At 35.0% G+C, this 25,179-nt stretch overlaps 1 protein-coding gene across 2 annotated transcripts in view; it reads left to right on the top strand.

Annotated features, from left to right (window-relative positions):
- MIGA1 (mitoguardin 1) overlaps positions 1–24,809 on the top strand; it is a 44,445-nt gene extending 19,636 nt beyond the window's left edge. For both annotated transcript variants that reach the window (XM_052800487.1, XM_052800486.1), the window contains exons 8-16: positions 6,386–6,486; positions 16,207–16,325; positions 16,508–16,580; positions 16,920–17,006; positions 17,130–17,228; positions 17,548–17,682; positions 19,131–19,184; positions 21,016–21,132; positions 21,461–24,809. In XM_052800487.1, coding sequence (XP_052656447.1) covers positions 6,386–6,486; positions 16,207–16,325; positions 16,508–16,580; positions 16,920–17,006; positions 17,130–17,228; positions 17,548–17,682; positions 19,131–19,184; positions 21,016–21,132; positions 21,461–21,679 — 1,004 coding nt within the window. In that variant the 3' untranslated portion in view covers positions 21,680–24,809. The remainder of the gene's footprint in view (positions 1–6,385; positions 6,487–16,206; positions 16,326–16,507; positions 16,581–16,919; positions 17,007–17,129; positions 17,229–17,547; positions 17,683–19,130; positions 19,185–21,015; positions 21,133–21,460) is intronic.
- The last annotated feature ends 370 nt before the right edge of the window (positions 24,810–25,179 follow it).

The raw sequence follows: 25,179 nt of genomic DNA, 5'->3' as shown, positions 1-25,179 counted from the left end.
CAGTGACACATAGTTTATACAAGATATACATCTCAAATCTGTTTCAGGATCATATGTCTGCATCAAGCAGAGAGTGAGAGCAGTAAACCAGAGAAGTGAACATATGCATACATTTATTTTCTGTTTACTAAGCTGATTTCTCAGCTGTCAGCACATATGATATGTTAGTTCAGGTTATAAAGTACACATTAGATGATGCTTTATTTTCTTAAAATTCAGATTTCAGCAATCTAGCACCATGTGTGTTTACTCTGCCTCTTTGAGTTTTGAATTGCACAGTTCCTCATGGTGAGGTCTTTCTATTTTGAGATTTTGGTTTTACGATAAATTGTGCCACAATGATTCAGGGACAACTTTCACAGGTCACATTCTCTATAACAAAATTATATTTCTAGTCTTTTGATAATTTCTTTGCTTAAAAAAAATTTGCAACTATCAGAAAATATTCCAATTCAGTTATCAAATTTATGGAAGAGTTGTTTATCAGATTTAAATCTTGAAAGAATCATCTGATTTATCACCATTACAGAATGTCAAAGCTATGTAATATTTCCTAATACTCTTGAGTTATTTAACATACCTGTGTCTATAGATTACAGTAAGTAAATTATACTTAAATTCCGTTCTTAAGTATATTTGATTTTTTACTTGGCAAGACTAAAATGATTATTTATGCACGAGCGTTTTGTGCTGTCTTTACCTTTGCTAGATAAGCACATTCAAGGTGCTTAATTTTACTGTTTTAGAATATAAGAGCAGTAGCCATGTTGTTTTGTTTTATACATCATTAAACATGTGGTGCTCAGCAGATAATATAACTTCATGGACAAAGTCAGTATCTTGAAGGTCTTAAAATAACCAAATTATTATAAACATCCCAGAAATTGCTATTATTTCTTTCCAAAGTATGTGGAAAATCTCTTGAAGATTATAAGGTTATTTTAGGCAAGTTGCATCTTTTTCCAGATGACAAATATTGCAAATCAGTACATTGCAGTTTTCAGGTGGATTTTACTGCTTATGTGTGTAAGCTTAATGGATTGTACTATTCAATTTTTATATGCATTCTCTATTTATTTATATTTAAGCATGAAGAATCTATTACTGTCATCTATACACACGCTTGTAATTCAGCTTTTAAGCAGCTGGACTCCTTTTGTCTTAATAATAACATCAAAGTAATAAATGCAGAACACAGTGTGAATGAAGAATATCTTGGGGTTTTTGCATAGTGATAATTAGGTGAGCATCCAGTGTCTTGGAAAATGGCTTTTTTATACCTGTGCGAGAGTCTTGTAGTGGAAGGCTTTTATGTGGACCGTTGAAGATTATAGCTGTACTTGGAAACAATTATGAAAGCTCTGTTTCAACTTTTACTGAGGAAGTAAGATTTGGCCTTCTATTTGCACAGAACCAGAAGATTGTTCTGTGCATGAAAACTACTAAGGTATTTGTTAAAGATGTAATTTGGAGGCTCAGCAGTTAGTTCAGCCAAAGCTTACCTTGAAAAAGGTTTGAGAGTGCTAGGAGGAAGGTGAAATTGCAAATACTAAGTACTCAGTGCTGTCCTATACTCTGTTTTCCCCAGTTGTTCCTTGCCATTAGACCACTGCTTTAGTTGCCGAGTTCCTAGTCAAATACTGGTGAGCAGAAGCTGTGTGTTCACAACAAGGGCCTGTGGGAGGTGTAAGCACATACTGACAGCCAGCCTGGATGATCCTACAGCACTGGAGTATCTTTTTGTGGGTTTGGTGGGGGTGGGAGTTTTGTTTTGCTATTTTTAAAGGAATCTGTCACTTCAGTTTGCATCAGAGCAATCCCAGCAAAGAACCATGAGACTTGTTTAACTTGTGATACATGCTGGTGTACAGGTAGAGTACAAGAGTTGGTTAGATATTTTTTAAAGACCCTGACCTGAAATACATTTTTATGCTGAAGTCAATAACAACTTTGTTTATATACAGTGAGGTGACATACCTCCAGCTATAGGCACTTTCTTGAACCCAGGTATTTGTGTTATTGGAGAATGTAAACACAATTTAACAATAGCTGTTAAATCCAGAATAGTCTGTGTGGACACCCTGCTCCATTCTTGGCTTGCCTTTTTTAACCTGTGGCTCTAAGACCTAGTCATCAGAAGGTGCCATCTGAAGGTTGGGATTGTTTTCTTTTTATAAATATGACATAAGTAAAATTCATTGCTTTCTGGGTGCATCCTGTAAGACTTCATGTAATATATTAGTAGCTATTTGGTAGGACTGATGACTTTTTAATGAATATTCAGTCAACACTCTCAGAGTTACGACTATTTATAAACGTAAATAAAGCTGCTTTTGGATGCTTCAGCAACAGTGGTGACAAACCACTGTGCTGCTTGTGACTAGCTGGAAGACTCTGACACATTCTCTTGAAACTGAATTATGTAGTAATTCATGCTTCTACGCTCTCTGAACTTGATTATTGTAATTCCTTTGTCTAGGCATGAAGCCACACATCTAAGGGGCCTGACTAGCACACAACACAGTGGCTGGCTATGCAGTAGCCTGGCAGAATACTGGGACCCTGCTGCTCTTGGGGTACCCTAACTTTTCATAAGTGGATTCCTTTGCAGGGTTTTCTTCTCTTCAGAGTTTATCAAGTCTCTCCTTTCTCATCTTGCTTTCCTGCTCGTGATGTATTACTGCACTAATGTTCCACTGAAGTGGGAGGGCTGGGGAGAATAGGCAACCGTGGCTTTAACGGTGACACTCAGAACTAAATTCCGTAACTCCTAGTGAGTTCTTTGCCAGTGGGTAAGTGCTTTCCTTTTTTAACTGCTGCATGTAAGTGCCAAACTCACTTGCGAACTCATGCCTTGTTTCATTTAGGGTTGGAGGGAAGATAACATATAAACAGTTTTCAGAATTTTAAAACATTATGTGACTGTGAATACTCCCCAGTTGAATGCTAAAAAATTAATTTGATTGCAGTTCCATCTCTAAGGTCAGATTTTGCTCTGAGAGCTTAGTGGGTTAGTTTTGTGGTCTGTCTTACTACATGAAGCTACCAGAGCAAAGACAAATAAATATTCTAGACTGGTAATCTGTGAATAGGTGTTAAAGTAGCTTTGTTCTGGTTATGGTTTTTTTTTTGGTTGCTTATTTTCAAATAGATAGTTGTTAGCAAAATCTTACTAAGCTAGGATTTGTTTCGCAAGCTTTAGCAATACTCCATATTCTTCTATTTTTTTAATACCCTTAATCTAACTTTAGAACCACATATGCATTTTAAGGCACTACAACCAAGAGTCTTGATGTGATACTGACAGCAGTAATTGCCATCGGAAACTCTACTTCATCCTCTTTACAAATATAAATGAACCCAAAATAACTCCCTGGCTTCTCAAATAAGTAAAGTATATTTGAAGCTCACATACTCACTAGTATTCCTTTCCTGAAGGTATTAGGCTACATAAGAGCTAGGGATGACTGTATGAGCAGTTGCAGCCGCTGGTGGGTGGGTTCCTCGTGCAGCTGTTCATTCCCGGAGTCTCATTGTGCTGCTGTCTCTTTTTTTTTTCATGTTCTTGTGTCTAAGAATGTTCTCCTGGTACTTGCATGGTATGTACTCCAGCTGTAACTTAATTTTCACCCTAACGTTTTCATAATAGTGTGCTCTCTGCACAGTGTGGGTATTGATAAGCATCTGCTTGGCTAAGGGTATTTTAGGATATTAGGATGGTGGTGGCCAGAAAGTCAAAAATAGCTGTCAAGGCTGTTTTGTTTTCTTTGGGGAAGCTGTGCTTTCTGTGCACATACCACTAGCCAAAGGCATTATTTCACTCGGTATTACTAGCCTTTTTTTAATCAATTTTTTTGTCATAACGTGCAAATTTTGTGCCTTTTTTTTTGTGGTAGTGAGAATTTTCTTTGAGTGAAAACACAGATATTCTGTATTCAACTAACATGTTCAAAACGTACTGGCTAGGTGACAATTTTAGGCCCATATTAGAAAACTTGGAATTATGACTTCTTCAGCAAATATAGATGTATTCAAAATCTTATTATCTCTAGAGCTTCATGTAATCTGTAGCAGGCTGAATGCAAACTCTACAGAAGAACCCCTGATTCTGTGGTATTCTGGGCTAGAAACTCTGTGGTTCCTTCATTTACACCAATTATTTTTTTACAGATATGCAGAATAAATTTTAGTTAAATAGCATTATTCCCATTTATATGTAATCAATCACATAGCCCAGTGTTAAATACTTCAGTGTCACTTTGGGGATATGTTGTCACTGAGCTATAAACTCACATGTAACAGCAACAGTAATTATCAAATAATATCCAAAGTCTTTGAGTCTTCAGTCAGTGGTATAGTTGGGACTTTCCTGTGAGGGTGGTAGAGATGTTCTTGGATTGTGAATAAGTTGATATATGAGACACTCTGACAGCTGCACTTTGTGTACATAAGACTTGGGTCCTTACCTTAACATCTTCACTAAAGCCATCAGTAAGATCTTTGTAAGTATGGCCCACACTTTACTCTCCAAGGAGTTTATAATTTGTATTGCTACTTGTGAATATAGCTGTTTACTTCTCATGAAGTAAGTGTTGCATGTTGCCTACAGACTGGGCCAATCAGGAAAATAATTTCTTTGGATTGCACTTGAATCAGGTGCTAGAGGGCTTTTCTAACTGTGAGAAGTAGAAAATTTTGCTTTAATTGCAGATTTATTATGGAAAACAACTTACCCAAAAGGAGAGGTTCAGTGGAAAAATCTGCAACCAGGCTATACATCTCTGTACCACCCTATGTTTAACAGTATTATTGCAGTTTCAGCAACTGCTTATGTGAAAAAGTCGTATTAGAAAAGCATTTAATGTAATATTAGAAGGTGATTAATGCAAATTATGAGCTAGAAATAAGAAGGAAACATCATGTCACCCGCCTACTTTTACCAGACCTCAAGCAAATGCTTTACAAACCACAGTTTGGTTTTCTGTTCCAGCTCTTCAGATTCCAGTATGTGATTGTTTCTCAACCAGCTTGGATGCTGCTGTACTTTTCCTCTTGATTTTAAGAGGTCAAAATAAAGAACAAACTATTAAGAATGATCTGAAAAAAATCATACACTTTCATATGAATATTGGTGAAGTTGTGATTACAAGTAGGAATCTGCCTAACTCAATCTAGTAAAATATTTGTCCAAACTTTTAATAATTTTTTCCCTCAGTGAATAGTCTCAAAGACAGATACTTACTGTTGTGTGCAATTTTTAAGCTGTCATTCCAAGTCCGTAACTAATAAAACCATAACAACCACCGAAATAATAGGTAAGTTATGTGGATTTGTAGCCTTTCAATTGATGAGTAAACCATTCCGGTATATTGGCACTTGGCCACTTTGCTATGTAATAGTGTTTTTTATGAAGTATTGCCATAGCAACAGATCTGGATGACATTGGGTAGCTGGTTGCTGCTGACTGTTGGAAATAAACCAGACTTTTAGCAACATGTGTAATGTCTGAAGGTAAAGTAACCCAAAATAAATGCCTGTGCTCTACTGAGAGCATAGTATGGGGCACATCAAGCCAAAGTCTGACTTACTGACTTATGAATTTAATCCTTCTGTGAAAGTGTTTCTGTACAGTGAAAACAAATCCATGTATGCTAGTAATATATGCAACAGTTGAAATCTGAGAAAAAAATAAAGGAAAACTGAGAGAAACTATTGCAGATGATTTTAAGCAAAAAATATCAGTTATTTTAAAGGCTTTAAGAATTCTAGTACTATAGGAATTGCTTCTGGATGTGTTATTTCTGTGGAAAAGCTTTTTGGGGAAAGAGGATACAGTGAAGATTAAAAACTTCACTTACTCTCCTGAAGAACCAGCAAGTGAAAAAAAGGCATGAGAAGTAGAAAATGAAACGAATTCAAATGAAGCCGAAACCTGTTTTTTGTTAATGGACTTTTATTTAGAACAGTATTTCTTGGTTACTAAAACGTTGAGCATTTGTTATGTTGAGCATTTGTTATATAACACAGCCAAGTTAAAAACTTAACAGAGGGTTTAGATCAATATAGCAAAGTAATATCTTTAGATAGAGAGATCTTCAGAAGTCTATCAAAGAAAAGGCAAAACCCCTTGGGCAATATTTTTTCTTCTCTCTGTTCATTGCAGATGATGTTTCTAAGTCCACTTCAAAGAGAAAAATGTGGTCACTATTATATATGTTAGTGGGTCATAGGAGAATTTGCTCTTATAGTAGTACAGTGTTGTGCCTTCTGAATGAAATACTACATTAAAGTGTGTATGAAACACACTTTCAAGACTTAAATGGAGTTTTCTGATAGTCTAATACTCAGGTTTTTGATGTTTTTTTTTATTTTTTTTATTTTAAAGATAAAAATACAGACGTTACTGTAAAGGATAATACAGATGATTTCTGCCTTCGAGATACATTAAGCATTGCATCAACGGACTCCTTTGTTTCCACAGCTGAGGTAAGACTCTTAAAGATTTCTTCTTTAAAGATTCATTCATCTACTTGAACAGTGAACAGAAGAATCTTAATTTTTTTTCTAATTATTGTAAGCAAAATGTATTTCTCTTATGGGGAAAAAAAGAAGCTTTCCTTGCTTAGTTGCAAGCAGCTTCCTAGGAGTTCAAGTAATGAAGTGGGGATCAATTTGCTTATTATCTTTCTTTTTTTTTTTTTTTTTTTTTTTGTGTACTGGAAGAAATGTTTCCCCAACTCCTTCTAAAAAGAAGTTGCTTTTGAAAAATATTTCAGATTTTCATGAGTGAAGAAGCACAATCAGTTGAGGTTATAGTAGTTCCTTTCACCATGAATTGCATTTTTCTATTCTCTTTTTTTTTCCCTATTCCCTTACCATAATATAAAGATGTATGAAGAAGGCTTTGTCTTTTTTGGAGTTGGGGTTTTTTTGGAAAGGAAATTACTAGAAATTGACAGCTACCTATTTTAGTACATTCCATGCACAATATAATATCCTTCATCTAACTTTCCCTAATCTTCTTGGATAAGACCACAAAGGATACATAAAGAAATAATCTTTGGATAACAGGGCATTGTCTATTAGCTGAAATCTGCTACAGCTCCCTTGAAGTATTTGAAATAATTTTATATACAGCAACACACTTATTTAAATAAGGAATATGTCCTTTTATAGTCTCTCAGGAGCTGCATTGATTTTGAATAGCACTCTTCTCCAAATTACAGGAAAGAGAATTGGTCTCAATAGATACATTCTGTGTTAGATATTGCTATCATATTTGCACTACAACTAAGCTACTAAACTCAGACAGTTGTAAAAAGAGAGAATTGCATACAAGTTCTTTGCAATTATCATTTTGACTGTCTATTGTATGGTTTGTTTTTCTATAACACAATTACCTTGATTTAGTAATTCACATTAAATTGTGATGCTATGCCTAGCATTCATTCCTAACAAAGTTTGTGTCTGTAGAGACTGGTTACTCTTTCCTGTAATTTGGGCAAGATCACAATTCAAGCTTGCTTCAACTCTATCAGCTCTTGAGAGGAGCTGTAAACCATTATAGTTTGTACACTTTGTATCTCCCCACCCCCAGCATGAACTTTCCTAGTGTTTTTGCAAGTATGTGAGGATGGGAACAATCCATTATGCTCATTTGTGTTGTCTGGCTTTAAAAAAAAAAAAACCAACCAAACCAAAAAAACCACAACAAACAACAACAACTACAAAAAAAAACCCAACCAAAAAAACCCCACAAACCTCGGGATGTATCACCTCAGTGGAATAACCATCCTATCCAGAAGCTAAATGTCTCAGTATTTGCCAAAGAAATGTTTGAGTCAAACTTGGCGATGGAATTGTCTTTACATATCCTGAAAATATTCTCCACATTTTGATACCTCAAAGCCACTTCTGTGAACTCTTTCTTCCAGAATGAAGTTATGAAGATTTTCTCTTCCTTTCCAGCTGTTCTAGCCTTTGCCAATAGAACAAGCTCTCTGATGTCCTTTCTCAGATTTTACTGAAGAATCTATTAAAATTCTCAGCTGATGGAATGAGTCCTGAAGATTAACAAAGCCATAAACAACTTGCAGTTTGGTGTTCAAACCAGAACACCATCAAAATTCTGGATTAAATATGAGCCACTAGGCTTAAACTACAGGGCCAGTTAGCTCTCTAGTAGTAGCTCCTGGGACATCATTGTGTGGTGCAGGTAAAATAAAGCTGTGAATTGGTCTTCTCTTATGAATATAGTGTTACCTTGAGATAAAGTTTTGTCCATCCTCTGAGGGGAAAAATGCTTTAAATTAGTACTGCAAACAACTATGGCAATGAGAATAACTACTTCACAGTATATTTCAGCTATTAGTAGAGAATGGTAATCACTTTGATGTAACTGGATTAGAATTGACATACCAGATTTTTTTATTCTAGACATGATGATGTCAGGTAGCAGCTTCTTTCTTATATATTTCTTCCATTTTTTTTATTCTTGCACTTGCATAGAAGTGGAGTGTTTCAGCTAAGAAGTCTGAGGCTTTTCCGGCTTTGGATTTGTCTCAGCTAATGGGCAAATAGGTAGTTCTTTCATCCTGTGTTCCCTGATTGCAATTTTAGTAACTGTCCTAAACTGTGTGTGTTGATAGAAATGCTTGGCAAAGTTTTAAAATCTGAAATTCATATATGTGTGTATACTGCTGTGTCATTTTTGCCCTACAGGAATCACTAGTGATTTCACTTTCTGGGAGATTACAAAGTAGCAGCATATTTTGTGGTCATGCTACGAGCTGTATGTTGACAGTTATTCATCTTCCTTCTACGTTGCATCCTGTCCCAAGGAGCAGGACTAAGTATTTTGTGTGACTGTGGTTTTAGAGACTAGAAGCTATTTTCATGTTTCAGTGCTGACACACAATCAAGTCAAATTTAGTGCACTGCCCTCAGGAGAGATAACAGCAAAGATACAGGGAATCCTAAAACAAGGCATCGATAGATGTTTTGATGGAAATAGACAGGGATATGGCTTAGGAGGCAACAAGAATGTTGTGCTGTGTTATGTTAGGAGAAAACAGGAAGATGGCCTTCAAGAAAAGAACTGTACAAAACTGGGACAGTTGGCAGAGTTTAAATCACATGCCCTTTTGATGAGCTCTACAGGATAGCAGTAGGGTATGTGAAAACTTCATCTTGGCTATGGCTGATAATCAAGAGGATGCTGGGGATCATGCACTTGATGACTTCTCATACAGAATTGTGCCAGTCTGGACGCCTACAATACACATGTGCCCAAATCCTTATAAAGATGATTTAGACAGGCAGTTGCCATCCCCAAGCCCAGACAGATTTCTCTTCCTAAACACATGTAGGTACTCAGAAGCACTGCAGAAGGGATGGTTAGCACAACCATTTGGCCTAATTAAGTTATTGATACTATATACTGTGATAAATAATGGTATTTTCTTCCCCATTTGAGACTGTCTGCCATCGGCTTGTGTTTATGAGGGTTAGTATCCTTTTTTCTTGCTATCTCACCTACTGTGTGATCAAAATAACTACCACCTTTGGCAAGAATACAACAGTGAGTGTGCCAGACAAAGGTCTCCACCCTCTCTTTCCTGGCTTCTTTTCCATCTTTCCAATAGAAGCTCTTTCCTGCTCTCCCTGACAGTGAGCTTCGTTGCTGCCTCTCCATTGTCAGTGCACATGCATTTATCATGTCTTACTTTCGTAGCTTGACTAAAACTGAATCTGTAGTTCTATTATCAAATAAACTTTGCATTCTTTATTAAAATGTTAACTCAGTCCAAAGCTTAGGAGATTTTTCAGACTTATGAATAAAGCCTTAGCTGCTCTTTTTTTATCAGTAATTCCTTTACTAAGGTGGTTGTTTTTCTCTGTTCAAATCTTTTAAAACAAAAGAGTGCAGGAAGGAGCAGGCTTTGATAACAAGGAAAGAACACCAGTTTCCATATGCCTGTAATTATTAGTATATGGCACCAAAATCTTCAAAGTGACTGAAATTGAATTTTAGATTCAGAAAGTGCTCAAAAAGAGCCCTGTCACTGAAAGGTAGGGTTACCTTTTTCATGGTTTCCAGATAGATGTTTTATTCCTTTCCTGAAATGGGGAATACCAGAGTGAATAATGTTGGCAAGTAATAGTAAGGTGTATTCCTACAGCATTTATAAGTGAGATGTTTGATTTGGTTTTATTCTTGTTTCATCACAAAAATCAGAGATGTGCCCTCCTGTGTTCTGACTGCCTTCAGAAGTGTGACCATAATCACTAATCTGATCTTCTCAGGCCTTATTATTCTCATCCCGTCGCTTCCTCCATGCTCATGTCATCTGCCAGTTTGATGTGGGTTATTGTCTTACCTCAAAAACAAATGTAGTACAGCAGTCCTGTAGTCTAGCATGCCCTGGGTAGCAAACTGTAAGGAGCTCTCTATTCTAACAACTTTAATGAGGTGTGGAGGTGCCTCATATTTATAGTCTTAAGACATGTGGAGAAAGAGAGGAAAGAATTAATCCCTGAAGTCTTTCATTCTGCTAACAGTAATACTATTTCTTTGAAGAACCTGTACCTGAAATGCCACTAACCACTGCCTACTACTTTGGGCAAACTCAAAAGATTTCATGGTGTCCAGTGAAGCATGATATCCAGTAATAAAGCTTGTCTATTCATATCATCATCAGAAGCTTTCCACCTCCCTATAAATGTTGGTGGTGGTGTAGGCAACAGAAAACTTATGTTCCACTTTGAGAAACACCTCCTGTTCCTATGTCCTTTTTAACAAATTCCTCAAACTTCGTGCTTCATTTGTGTTGGTTTGGGGTTTTTTTCCATTATTTGTCTTTTGCGTCCTAATAGATGTAGCCCCAGTAAAAAAGATTCCATTGTGGGGAAAAGTTTTCCATGTAGTAAGGAAGAGTGGTCAATGGGAACCATATTCCTTTGATTCCCTCCAAGGACAACTGTGGTTGCTTGCTGTATGGCTATGAACAGGAAAACTTAGTCCAACAAGTCATTAGATGGTACTCTGAAAGCTTTAAAAATAATAATAAAAAAAAAAAAAAATCTGTCCTCTAACAGAAACCACCTTAGCTATGTATGGTATTTGCATAGTATATTGAATGTTTTCATTTCTAGGACAAGGAGGAGTTTCATCTAATAGCCAGTGTGTTCCAGTACACTGACTGCTCATACTGTACAGTTTTTAATTCTTAGAAAATACATGTAACATTTGTAACAAAAATCCCATATTGGCACTGAACTAATTTTTGTACCATAATACCTCCATGTAGGTATTATGTAGGCAAAAGCCTATGTACCAGACACAGCACAACCTAGGTTTATTCCTCCTGGCAAGGAGTAGTACTACCACTGATGCACACAACATAGTGAATTCACATTCTTCATTATGCTTGAAATTAATAAAGTTACAGCAATAATTCAGATAAAATCATGTTCTGAATGTGTGTTTTCCTCAAAGAAAATGTATTAGATGTCTTGTAACATATACAAGTATAGAAGGAGTTCCTGAAAATACATGAACTTCCTGCTTTCTTCCAGATATTAAGAAGAACGCACCACTTCATCATTTCAGTTTATTCAAGTACCATCTCAAATGTTTTAGTTAGTAATCACCATCACATCTTCCAACTCCCAAAACATGTTTCACACTCATCCTGCAGCTACTTATGTTTTTTGAAAAAAAAATCTTTTAAGAGGTAAAGATATCCGGAGAAAGAGATCATCATCATTTAATATAGGATAAGCATAGTTTCTCAGAACGTTAATGAATGCTGACTATGCGAGTAAATTGACCTTTTTATTAGGGGGAGGAAGCAAGAATTCCTAAAAGGTCTAACATTGTATATTTTTGTTACATTCATGTAGGGGGTTATTTTGGTAGTCAACAAGGTCTTGATGCACAGCTGAGAATTTTTTCTATTTATTAAGAAACAACTTGTGGGTAGCAAATAAGAGTACTTAGTCTGTTCATTAGACCAAAGCCGTCATGGAATCCCAGGTTTAAAAACTATTGCAAGTTCCAGAGGTTTGATGCTTACAACAATGGTTTCAGCATCTCCTTACTAGTAGATGCAGCCATAAAGTTGAACTGTACAGCAAAAACTGATTAGTGTCTGAACAAAAACGATCCATGTTGTAATCTTCAGAGGCTGCTTTACAGCGCTGTGTGTAGAGACACAAGTTGTCACTACAAGCTTTGGAGTTTTGAAGATGTGCGTGTTATTTCAACGTAATGAAGTTAGGTATTCACTGCAGGTCATCATAAGTGTCCTGTGCAGCGGTCACCAACAATTACTATCTCTTTCTTGAGCCTCGAATGGATAGAAGTAAAGCATTACAAGATTACATTGCTGCTATAGGGTGATTCATATTTTCATCTCTTCTTTGCATTTTCATATTCTTCTTCATGTAACCCTACATGATACTGAGGAAATAGCAGACATTTAGAGGCTGGCATGTCAGATCCATCATCACAAGCCTCAGTGTTACTCACAACTACCAGCACTTTTGGTAGCTGTTCATGGAGCACTTTTTCATCCTTGGTGTGTTAAGAGTTTCAAAATGGCAGTGGCTGTGCAAAGAAGTGTTCACTACAGATTGGCAAGAAAGGACTCAAGGAGCTTTCCGGAGTCCAACTTACCTGTGATGACAAGATGTGGGATGCTGGGCATTTCTGCTAACTTCTGATAAATACTGAACCACTGTTGGGGAAAGTTATGCGGTGTATGGGGATACATAGTGGGGTAAAAAGCAGGTACCTGAATACCCATCATGAATCCATGCCAATTCATGTAAGGTAGTTATAGTGAGACATCTCATTTAAAACTAAATTTTCTCCACCTTTGTCCTCAAATGTAACAAGTCCTTGGAGACTTTTACAACAAAGGGTTAATTTTTCTTTTGATTGCAGCTTGGGAAGTTCTTACTAGAAAATGTTGTATGCTCTGCATGTTGTTAAACATTGTATATGATTTGTCCATTCTTCTAACAGCTGAACTCTGCTATGTTTGAAATGTGGATGTGTGTTCAGAGCATCTTCAACTAATTTTATTTTGAACCAGGATGTTTATATAGGCAAGCTTTCACCTTATTTCATATCAAAAAGAACGGCCATTACTGAATGTTTGCAAGACTGTTTAAAATACAATACTGTATGTTACATATCTATATATTGTTTATATAGCTACATATAAAATATTTCTATATAAATATATTTTTAAGTACTGGAAAGCATCAAAAGAAAATCCATGGTGACTCCAGGAGCATTATAGTGCAGCTTCAGAGCTTGTCTGGAAATCACCGTTTCTAGTTAAACTTAGAGATCGTTCTAGTTTCTGGTTTTCAGTTTGTTTTGGTTTTTTTCCCTCTCCTCTTCTTGTATGCTAAGAGAAATCAGTGACAGAGGAATTTGCACCCCCTTTCCAAGAGTTACTGGTTGGAACTAACTACAATCTGTAATCAAAACCATCTTCTCAGCAGAAGAATAGTTATACCCTTCTCTCCTGCTTAGTAGCCAGTTGATTTAACTGCTTTCTTCATTTGAGCTCAATAATATTCATTACAACAGTAACATAGCTATTTTATTTCATCTGCTAGCATGAGAGGAATTTAAAAAAAAAAAAAAAAACAAACAACTAAATATAATCAAGGGCCTCACCCAACTCCCAGGTACCAGATTCTATGCTAATTTTTAACCACAAAGGCTATGATCAAGCATCTTCATGTGCTAAAGATGTTATCATCTCAGGCTTGCTGGCAGCAGATGGAGATTACCTGGATCTAACTGTAGAAATCATATGAGTCCTCATTCAGTCACAGTCAGTCAGTTTGCCTAAATATCTGAAGAACAGGATTTGCCTGAAGTTCACTAGAGAAAACTAATATAATCCCTTTTACCACAGAAATTATAACCTCCAAGAGAGGCGCAGCTGTTTACAAAGTGCATAAGTGTTCACAACCTATTTCTTCTCATGCTTTGCAAATGAAATAAAGTAAATGGAATGTTTTATGGCTTCAGTAATAGCTGGATCAGGTAAGAAATAAATTAGTATACTTCTTTGTGTTCTGGTTTGGTCTTTATTTCAGAAAACATGTATGTATTTTTCCACAGTTAATACTTTCTTAACCATAATGTAGAACCACAAATTCTGGAGTAAAGATTTTTCACTTTTTCTTGTTTATACCTGTTCTAACTATTATACTGTGTATATATGTGTGTGTGTGTCTGTATGTATATTGATATTTTTATATCTGAAAGAAATTAATATATTCCAGTTTCTTCCAGTTGGTTAAATTATTGCTTCCTATATAGTTTCACATATATTTTCAATTAAAAGCTGTGTGGCTTCCTTTGTTTACTAAGAACGTAAATTTTCAGGTGGGCTTTTTGAATTATTGAATCCAAAACACTGTTTGGTGCTGTAATTAATATTGTTAAATTGGAATAAAATCTTTGGTCTTAATAGCTGTAAATATTTTTTTAGGAAGTCAGCTTTTTCTACTCTGTTCTTCCAAGTAAAACAACTGATAAACAAATATGTACTTTTAAAATGGAAATACTTTCAAGGTAGATGAATTCTGAAAGTATACATTACTCATTTAAGTATGACATTTTGTTGACCTTAAAACTTTTATTCCTTCACTTATTCCCTAGCTATTGTCTCATCACTTGAGTCTCAATTCGAGAACTCTATAGAAATCTGTATAGGAATACAGATTTGATTTTCTTTTTTTACCCAAACAAATCAATTTAAAATGGGACCTGACAATTTTATGAAAGGAATAGTATGTATTTGCTTACAGTAAAAGGATACTGGTATGAGTGATTCAAAAAATCAGTGTAAGTTCCAGCAAATATATACCATCTAACAATGTGTAATGCTTGTCAGAACACCAACTCTGTACTGAAATCTTTGTAACTTATTCATGGGCTTAAATGTTTATATGGACAAAAATAGGTATTGGCACGTGCTTGTATTCTTCCCTTTAGCAGGCAAGCCTACTTGTCCAAACTCTTGTTGCTGTAATTGGCTCAACAAAGTCTGTGGAGAAGATATACTTCTTAATGTCTTTATGAAGTCTCATGCCAGCACTTGCCTGTATATCCTCATTGATAGGAAAAATTTTCAGCATATATTTATTTGAAAATTTTAATGGAAGCTTAACATAAAGTTATATTTTAATCTGATTTTTTTTAATCTTTCTAAGTTATAGTGTAACTATATAGTTCAATTACTGTGAGAATTATTTTTTAAAGATGCTTCTAGGCTCTGTTTTTATAGCCTAGAAGCACAGGTTTGTTTCCCACACACAGGATATTAAAAAAAAAAAAGAGGATTTTTTTTTAAAAAAAGGTTATAATTCATTTTCTGGTCATTAACTAACCTGAAGGATCTGTAAGCCTCTGATTTTTTATTTTGGATCATTAATAATACGATGTAATGTTTGTAGTGGAAATTGTAGCTAGCCATTGTTTTGTGGCTTAAATATGATATCCTGTAAACAGGAGTTCTTTGTATTATTTATGTGCTTTGATTTCTTAATCTGTTTTTGTTTTTTCTTGCTCTAAAAACGTCTGAGTTCACGTTAATTTATATGATAACCACAGAATTAAAACTGTCAATAATGAAAACCTTTTTGGGAGCCTGTAGTAAAATGCTGGATGCTTCATACAATATGCTTTAGTAACTAGCAAACATATTTACCAGCGAAACAAAAACAGGGGTGGGAGGATGTTACTATTTCCAGCTTCTTAAAGATTTGCATGATGCAATCATTCTGTACTTTGTGTCCTGACAATTTTTTTTTTTTAACAGCTTTGAGACCCATTATATTTAACCAGGCAAATTAAAAACTTAACTAGGGAAATTAACAACTTGACTAGGTAAATTAAAAACAAAACTAAGCTGCCTCGATTTTGTTAATTAAACTTTTGAAACTTGAAACCTGAAACTGTAGCTTGCAGATTTTAAAACTTACAAAGTAACAGTCTTGTTAATAGTTTGGTGTTTCTCTTCTGTCTACTAGTTGAGTGTAGCCCCTTTGTTTTAAGCAGATGCAGAAGAGGATACATCTTTCAGTAGAGTATCAGGAAAACTAATTTGTTTATCTTTACAAAAATTATGTTAGCAAGCTCTTTAATGAACTTCAAAAAAATTTTTTTTTCAGCTTGCAGAACACAGAGAGATTCGTAATACCTATGGTCTAGATTCCCTTTGCCATTGCCCATTGTATGAAGAAGCTATGCACTTAGCAGAAGAAGGGAAAATTTATTCACGAGTGTTAAGGTATTGATTTATGTCTACTTAATTATTTGCAAGAAAAGCAAGAATTAAAGTCAAATATTCTATATAGAACTCATTTTTTAGAAGTTACTTGTACTAGGTATTTTTTCTAGGAATTAGACTAAGTTGAATTTTCTTGTGCTTCTTTCTTTAATGGTCTTTGAAAACTTTTCTGTTTTATATAGGACTGAAATGTTTGAATGTCTAGGAGACAGTGACTTCCTTGCTAAGCTTCATTGTATTCGACAAGCTTTTCAGGTAAATAGTAAGGAGAGTGATCTGTCTGTCTGTCTTGTTAAGCCTAAAGTATGTGGCATTGAAACTATCAATGCACTACCTGTTGCAAGCATTTTTATAACATATTCTGTAATTAAATATTTTCTTGTTGCTTTTACATTTCTATAATTCTAAAATGGGACGTATTTGCAGAGGAGTCCCAGTTTTGTGATTAGCTTTGGAACCTTTGCACCAAAGGCTTATTAGGTACTTGCCTACTCTAGTAGTGGTTATAATTATACTAAATTTGATTGAAGTATTTAAGGTCACTTAGTATAACCTGTGAATGAATATGTCTATATTTTCTGAAACCTTTTCTAGATAATTCTTTCAGAAACAGCAAACAGAATATTTCTTGCTGAAAGTGGAAGAAAAATTTTGTCTGCTTTAATTGTGAGAGCACGAAAGGTAAAAGCCTTTTTTAAGTAATGTTTTATTGTTAATGTAACTTCTACCAGAATTCACTTTCCAGTGTAAATAAACCACCTCTCTTACTACGTTTGCTTGATACTCATTGCTTTTACTTTACAGAATCCAAAGAAATTTGAAGATGTCTTTGATGAAATGATATATTTTTTGGAACAAACAGATCACTGGGATAATACTGAAATGGAACTTGCTGCTAGAGGAGTGAGTCTGAATTTCTAAAAAGTGCTTTTACCCTTAATTATGCAAACCATAGCATCTAAAAATAAATTTTTACAGTTCAGTACTGTGGGAAAGGCAACTCTTTTTTGTTTACATTGCTGATGTAGAGAAATGGCATCCCCCACTGCAGTTTAGCACGTAATACTTTTTTTAACTTCTCCTTTACTGCCAAGTATCTTTAATATTCATTAAAAACAATTATAAATCTGCATGTTAATACAGAGTTAGAATACGGTGCATGCTGAATTCAACTGCTGAAAGAGAAACTAGGTAACTTAGATCATGTTCTGATTTAATATAGGTGAAAAACCTGAATTTTTATGATGTTGTTCTGGACTTCATATTAATGGATTCATTTGAAGATTTAGAAAATCCACCAATATCTATACAGAATGTAGTAAATAACCGCTGGCTAAATTCCTCTTTTAAAGAAACAGTAAGTATTTATGTGTAATTTTCATAATCATTATTCTGTAGTATGTTACAGTAAGTAGATGGTATGATCAGTATAACATTGGTGTGAACATTCTGATATAAAATTTCTCTATATGCCAAAACTGTTTTTCTGGTGCTCTGTGCTTTGTATTCTTAAAGCACAATGTAAAAATGAGAATAAAACCAACAACTGCAGGATAAAGACTGTGTATATTGTCTTGATAATAGCATTCATTTTGAAGCAAAGAAACTACACCGTCCTTCACCGTAAAGTCTAATTCAGCTTCCAATATGACTGAATATGTACCTGAAATATACCTCAGAAAAAATAAACAGATTGTATTATCAGGTTTTTGATAATAGCAATTTAAAAGCTACAAGTATGGGCCCAAAATATATAGAATGATTGAATATATTGGAGAAAATAATTTAACTTGTCCTGCAAAAATTAGTTTTCTCTGCGGAGGTAGAATTTTAGAAAGGAAGTTTCTGTTAGCCACATCTTAGATATTAGATACAGGTTTTGGTTCATACAGCAGAGATTTAGCAATAAGACACAAAGTTGCAAGCAAACAAAAGTAAATTAATACAATACAGGCATTCGAATGTTGATAACATTTCACGCTTTTTCAGATGTGCCTGTTTATTTATCAGATAGATCTCATCCCTCTGTTACAGACATGCAGGCTACTGCCATGGTCAGCTGGTAGAGATACTACTGTCATTTCATCCATTTATATATATAAACTGCCAGTTTTCCTTTTATTTTTGTCTTTCAATTGAAATAGTCCCTCTAGAGGAAAAGGTAACATGCATATATTTATTTTTGTAATTATGTGGTAAAATTGTGTTTTGTGAGTAGTAAAGTATCTTGCAGTACTGAAGGAGAATCAGATGAGGATAGTTACAAGCTATGAGAGGAAAGAGTGTAGTACTGATACCGGTATATTGTATTTCACAGGTCCATATTTGGACAAAACTCCTTAGCTGAATCTGAAGCTATTGCAAAAATGTTTTTGCTAAAATGAAAAAAGACATTTCAATGTGTTCACATGCTACTTAATATCTAAAATAGTTACTTATGTCTGAGCACACACTTTGGTATATGAGAGGCTGGTCCTCAATTAAACCCAGTGAATGTTGCTGACTGTTGCAACTGTAAAGTCTGTCAAGGATGGCAAATTACATTTGAATTAAACTAAAGAAAATGTTGCAAAGATCTGAAAACAACAAATATGAACTACATATAAAATTAGTTATTTGTATCAGCTGATATTTTATAGTTTTAAACTTTGTGTTATCACAAGATTGAAACTGAAGAAAATACAAATCCTCAAAATATAGAAATACAGTATTCTGCAGATCACTTCTTTTGCGATGAAAAATAATTTCTTTTATAGTGAAGTTACACAGGGTTTGGGGCTTTTCTTTTTTTTTTTTTACATTTAGGCTGTGGCTTCAAGCTGTTGGTCAGTACTGAAGCAGAAAAGACAGCAAATGAAGGTAAGTTGCCTTCCAAATTACGTGGACCAAAGTTACTGATCGTCTCCGAAGAATTTGAAGTTCTGTTCTGTAGCTTTGGCAAAATAAATTACAGATCAACCCTTAATCCTGTAGACATGTCAGTTTAGCCAAGAGGCTGCCAACTGTAGAAGTTTAGCTCGTGGAGCCCTAATATCAGGTTTTTAGCAAAAAGTCTTAGCTGAAAGATTTTCAACCTAGTTTAGGTCTAGTCAACAGTGGTGACAGTAATTTCTCTGACTTATGGCCCCACACATGTACCTTGGCTTTTTGCAGACCAAGGCCATTAATCTTGTATCTTGCCTGCTTATGCTAGGATTCTCAACCCCATCTCCCTGCATCATCTCCACAGCTAAATAAAATTCAGTCTTGTCCCTTTACCTACCTGAAGTACCATCTTCCTCGCCAGCGGCAGGAACTCTGTTGCAGCCTCCCTCAGCCCCCTTCTGCATCCTGACCTCTCAGTGAAGGAACTCTACAGATTTTGAAGTAGAGCTCCTCTGCGCCAGCAGCTCCTTACTTCCACCTTTAGAGGATTTTATTAGACCTAGGAGGCCCCATCTCTGTAATAGCCAGTCCAAAAGCAGAGTTGGGGCTTGCTACAGGACATCCATAGCCATTAGAAGTGGTTTTGCATACCGCAGGTGAGGAATCTCTTCTCAAGTGATTGGTACTGACACTTTTTTCTGATTCTAAGAATAGCTATTTGCGTGACTCCTAACTGCTAAAGACATATTTCATTGTAAAAAAAGTTGCTTCCAATGGCAGTTGGTATTTTGTAAAAGGTTCTCAGCTACCATTACGTCTTCAGATTTGAGATGTTACATCCCTGTGTCAATATGGTTGGGAATTTTATATAAATAGATCTTTTCTACACTAGTTTTATATAAAGGGTTTATATCTCCAAAATAGATGTTAGAGTAACCTATTATTTTCATCTCTATTTCAATGCACAACTGCCTTACTCTGTAGTTCCTTTGTATACTGAAGTCTCAATATTTATAAGTTTGTAAATGTGTGAGTAACTTTAGTCCTTGGGACTGGTTTCATCAGTGCTGCTGGAGTCATTCAAAAGTGGATCAAGTTAAGCACCATGGAAGTCTTTGTGAGGGAAAGACTAACTGTGCCACAAGGAATTTGATGAACTTAAATTTACTTACGGACAGTTCTTTATGTGGTATTCTATGTTTTAATTTATGATTAATTTCTATTTTTATTATTTTATAAATTAACTGATGTTGTAAAATAATAAATATATGTTTATGAGTATATAAAATAAACTACATTCATATAGGATATATAAATTCATACTATACTATATTATATTTTATGAGTGCCTGTAGGTTGTAAAAGTAACAACAGGATGGACATTCACAGATATTTTATGTTTTTTCTTTAGACTTAAAGATGGATTCTTATAAGGTGTAATTTTTTTCCATTCAGAACTGTGCAGTTTGCTTACTTTTTTGCAAGTTTCAGCTCTACACAGTGTATAGGGGCTCAGACAGCAATAACTGAATAAAATTATCTGATCTGTCTTACGGGAGTCAGATAGATTGTTCATGATCTTTTGGGGATTATGCCTATTAATCTTAAAATGTTTAAAATACAAAGTACCACTGAAGTAAAAACCCTTTCTAAAAAAATCATGACGTTTGTTTGGTGCAGTTGCCCTATAACTTAAAGGAGTTCAAGTTACCACAGCCCTGAAGTAGTAGGTGTTCTAGGCTTTTCTGAAGACTTAATTTTATGTAATAAGAGATCTAAACTAAATTTACTGTGTAACTTTTGTCTACAATTTTTACATCACTAGGTGCCTGATGGATTTTTTGCACATTTCTATGCTATATGTGAACATATCAGCCCTGTTTTGGCGTGGGGCTTTTTGGGTCCTAGAAATTCCCTTTATGACCTATGCTGCTTCTTCAAGGTTTGAAACTTTTTTTTTAATTACCACTTATCTTAATTAAAAAAAAAAAAACTTCCAGGTTATAAGAAATTAGGATCTTATTTATAGGCATACATTTGCATTTTCCTAAGATTAAGACTAACAGTAAGAAACCATGAAAATATTAACTTTTTTTTAAGCCTAGAACTGTTTTGCAAAGTCTATTTTAGTGCACTTCTATCTTAGCACCAAAAGAATACATAAATGGATGTTTTTATGAAACGTGTAAAAGAAATAGCTAGCATTGCATTCTTTTTTTTCTTCTTGTAAGTGAATGCAAGTTTTTCCTTTTTTTTTTTCCCCCCACTAGGATCAAGTGCTTTTCTTCCTCAAAGACATTTTTGATTTTGAAAAGGTGAGATATTCAACTATGGAGAGTTTGGCTGAAGATCTTATGCAATTATTAATTCGACACACTGAACTTTTAATGGCCTATCTTGGAGCAGATTCACTACGACATGTCAGTGCTTGCGTAAGTGGTCATGGGCATGTCATGACCAGTGGGCTTTTAGAAGCAAAGGTACAGTAAGCTTAAAATCCATGACAAGTGAAATGTAGTGCACTTTGACGTACTCCTTCTCACCTTTCTCTCTAACGCCGAAGCTATCATTGCTGTTACTGAGCAAGCATCTGAAAATGTATCATGTTGCTAAGCATGGAAGAGGACTCAGGGAGGTTAAATGTACATCTACGAAAAGAACTGGTGAGCATATTATTGTTTATACCTAAATTAAATTTGCAGCTCAGCTGTCACTGTATTTATACTTAATGTATCCCAAAGCTTTTTTCTGTAATATTTGGGTAAAGTTTATTTATGAAATACTGTACTTTTGCACAGATAATTTGTAAGTGAAGCTGATGGAGTTGTTTCCTTTAAAGGCTTATAGTACAAAATGTTCATTACAGAGCCTCCAAATCATTGTGTGTCTAGATCTAGGTGTTTTGACTGGCGTATCTGCAGTCTGATTCACGTGACACATGCAATAAAGTAATCACACTCACAGAACTGCACGTGTTGCCACTGCCCTGAAATTACATTTGTGGGGGTGTAAGCAGTCATTTTGCACTACAGTGTAATAGAGCGATGCAGGAAATACAGGCACCATTTGGGCAGGAATGACTTCCAGTATGCATTTTTTACTTTATTTTGTTTTAAAATATCTAAACATCGTGAAGGTGTTCAAGAGCACTTATTTATATTCAAAAAGCTATGCTAGCTTCACCAATTAATTTAAAACTTTTCCTTTTTCTAAAACTGCTACTACTTTATATGGTGGTGGTAAATAAAGTAATACCATTCTCAGTTCATAGCATTTCAAAATATGTTTTTAAATGAGGATGTATGATGAGATTTGTTAATCATGAAACAGAATCAAAGGCAGTTTTTTATAATTAAAAGCATTTCCGTCTTCCTCCCTTCCTTGTAGGAAGTCAGGTGTCTAAAAGGAAATTTAAGCAATTGTGGCTATCTACGTGCAATGCAAAACTGTAGCTCAGGTTATGGAACCCTGAAGTTTAGATGAAAGCACAGCACAGTAAGAAGGCATGAGGGAACTTTCTGTAACGTTTTTCCCTGTGATAGAGGTAATAAATAACCAATGATCTATAATCCTTGGATTTCTGTAAACTGAAACAAAGTTTCATAGTTAGCTTAGGCTCTTAAACTACACTTACATATGCTTTGCCACACGAAGCCAGCCCACAAGAATCTATCCTGTGTCAAGTAATTACTACAGAGTAAGTAATTAGAGAGTAATTCTAAATATTCAGATACTTGAGAAGCATGTTGTTAAAATCTAGCATATTGAAACAAACTTTGATTAGAAACATTTCAACTTTTGTTGCAAACACAACCCAAAATGATGATATTTGAAAAGGACGGTCTGTGTAATTCCATAGATTTTACTGGAACTGACATTTTGCTCCTTTGTTGTACTCATTTGATAAATACAAAAATGATGAAAATGTGTCATATGACTTGTGTGAAATGCCAACTGACTATAGTTTATTTAAAAAAAAATTATATATATATATATATATATATATACTTCTATGTGTAATAAAACAGAAACTCCAAATGCTGCTGTTGGCCTATTTCCACCATTCAAGTTGCTGAACTTGGCATCATGCTCCATGCTATAGTTTTTTCTCCGCAAAGTACGTCTTTGGTACTGGAATGTGAAGTTTTTTCACCCATCTCACTTAGCTTAAACACACTTATCTGCTCAAAAGCATCTGTATTTTGGCATCTTTTTGCAAGTCTATGAGTGAAACTATATGGCACAGTAAGGTGTCTCATTGGGTTCAGAATCAATAGGAATAGCTGGAAATAGAATTAACAGAGTAAATGGCGTATTCCACAGCAAATGCACTACCTGGAGGTTGCAATGTGTCGAAGGAAACTGTCTGCTGTGGTTTGTGTGGTCTAACAAAATGATATGAAGATAATTACACCTTAACATTCATCACAGAAAAACAGAAATGTACTTTTTCACAGAAGTAAATGTGTATTTAAGTGAGCAATTTTCATCTTATTTATAAAAAGCTCTTGAAGAAAGTGCAACCGCGTTGCACATGAGATTATAAATGTTTCCAGATAATTTAGAAGTCGATCTTCTGTAAAAACTGAAAGGATTTTTTTAAACAGAAGAGTGAAAAAGGACTAATGAAACAGCAAAATATTCAGAAAATGGGTAAGAACCTGATACTATCTGGCTTAAACAAATGTATCCCTTTAAAACAGGAGCACTTCCATGCACTTCTAGAGCTCTCAAAAGTACATAGAATCAGGTTGGAAATTGAACGGGTGTATTTCCCATCCAAATTAAGAGTTACAGTATCTGGTTGCTGTAAGATACCACCAACAAATATTTGATTCAGAAACAGTTAAGAAAGGAAGAAAGAAAGAGAGAGAGGAGGAGGAAGGGAGAAAAAGAAAAAGAGCGAGGAAGAGGGAAATGTGCAGGTACATCTGGGTAGGCTTTTGATCTCCGCTGGGTCTTTTTGGACCTTTTCCCAAAAAGCATTCATATATTGTGTCCTTCCTAACGCCAGAGACAGAGCTATGATTTTCAATGGAAGATAGCTGTCTCCTTGTAAAACAGAACTGGAATCAGTGCGCTTATAACCCAAGGTTTATACACCTTAGCTAGAAGGTGTATAAAGAATATCTGTTGATAACCAGCCGTATGGCTTAAGAATTTCAAAAGTCCACCATCGTCTTTGAAAACACAAGTGCCAGATCTGCACCAAGGCAATGATAGTATGATGCAATTCTACTTTTGTGAATTCATAATCAAAGTCAGAATTTAGTTTATAATCTCTAAATTTTTAGTTTCGAATGCCACTTTCCATGCTAATAAGAACAAGCTAAATTTAAAAGCCATCCTCTTCTGCATAAGTGTACTCCTAAGAACAGAAATGTTGACTGTGTAGGGATTATACAAGAATCAAATATTTATATCATTTGTAATTTAGTTGTAATAATAATTCACTTTTAATGTGTTCTTAATGATTATTATACTTCAATTTTGTAGTCTTCGGTTTCTGTCAAACTAAATGTGTCAAATCAAGTGTCAAGAGTAAGCGTATTTGTGAACTTTCTATTGCCTAAATGAACTGCAGCTGTGTATATTAAATAAAATATTTCAGTGAAACAACTGTTGCTCATATAACTGTATCTAAAACTTGAATTTGCACAGTTCTTGAAATCTAATGCAAAATTATTTAATATGGCAGGAGTTTTGATACCAGTTATTCATCTTGAAATTGGAATTTGCTCCCTGAAATCCAACAAAAAACAACTACTACAAAATGTGTTATGTACCTGAAAAGAAATGGAATGGGAACAGCTTTTGAGCTGTCCCGTTTAAACTGATTTTGTCAACCTGTTTAATTTTGTTTCTATGAAATGGTCCACAGCATTGGTAAATTTTCCACACATAGGCCAGTGATCCACCAAAAAGCCAAGCAGTGGTGTTTCTAGTCTTGGAAGGCAAAAAGCGATTCAGCCAGACACCTTAATAAATG

This window comes from Harpia harpyja, chromosome 11 (genome assembly GCF_026419915.1).
Source record: "Harpia harpyja isolate bHarHar1 chromosome 11, bHarHar1 primary haplotype, whole genome shotgun sequence".
Taxonomy (NCBI): Eukaryota; Metazoa; Chordata; class Aves; order Accipitriformes; family Accipitridae; genus Harpia; species Harpia harpyja.
This window is presented reverse-complemented; position numbering and strand designations above follow the sequence as displayed.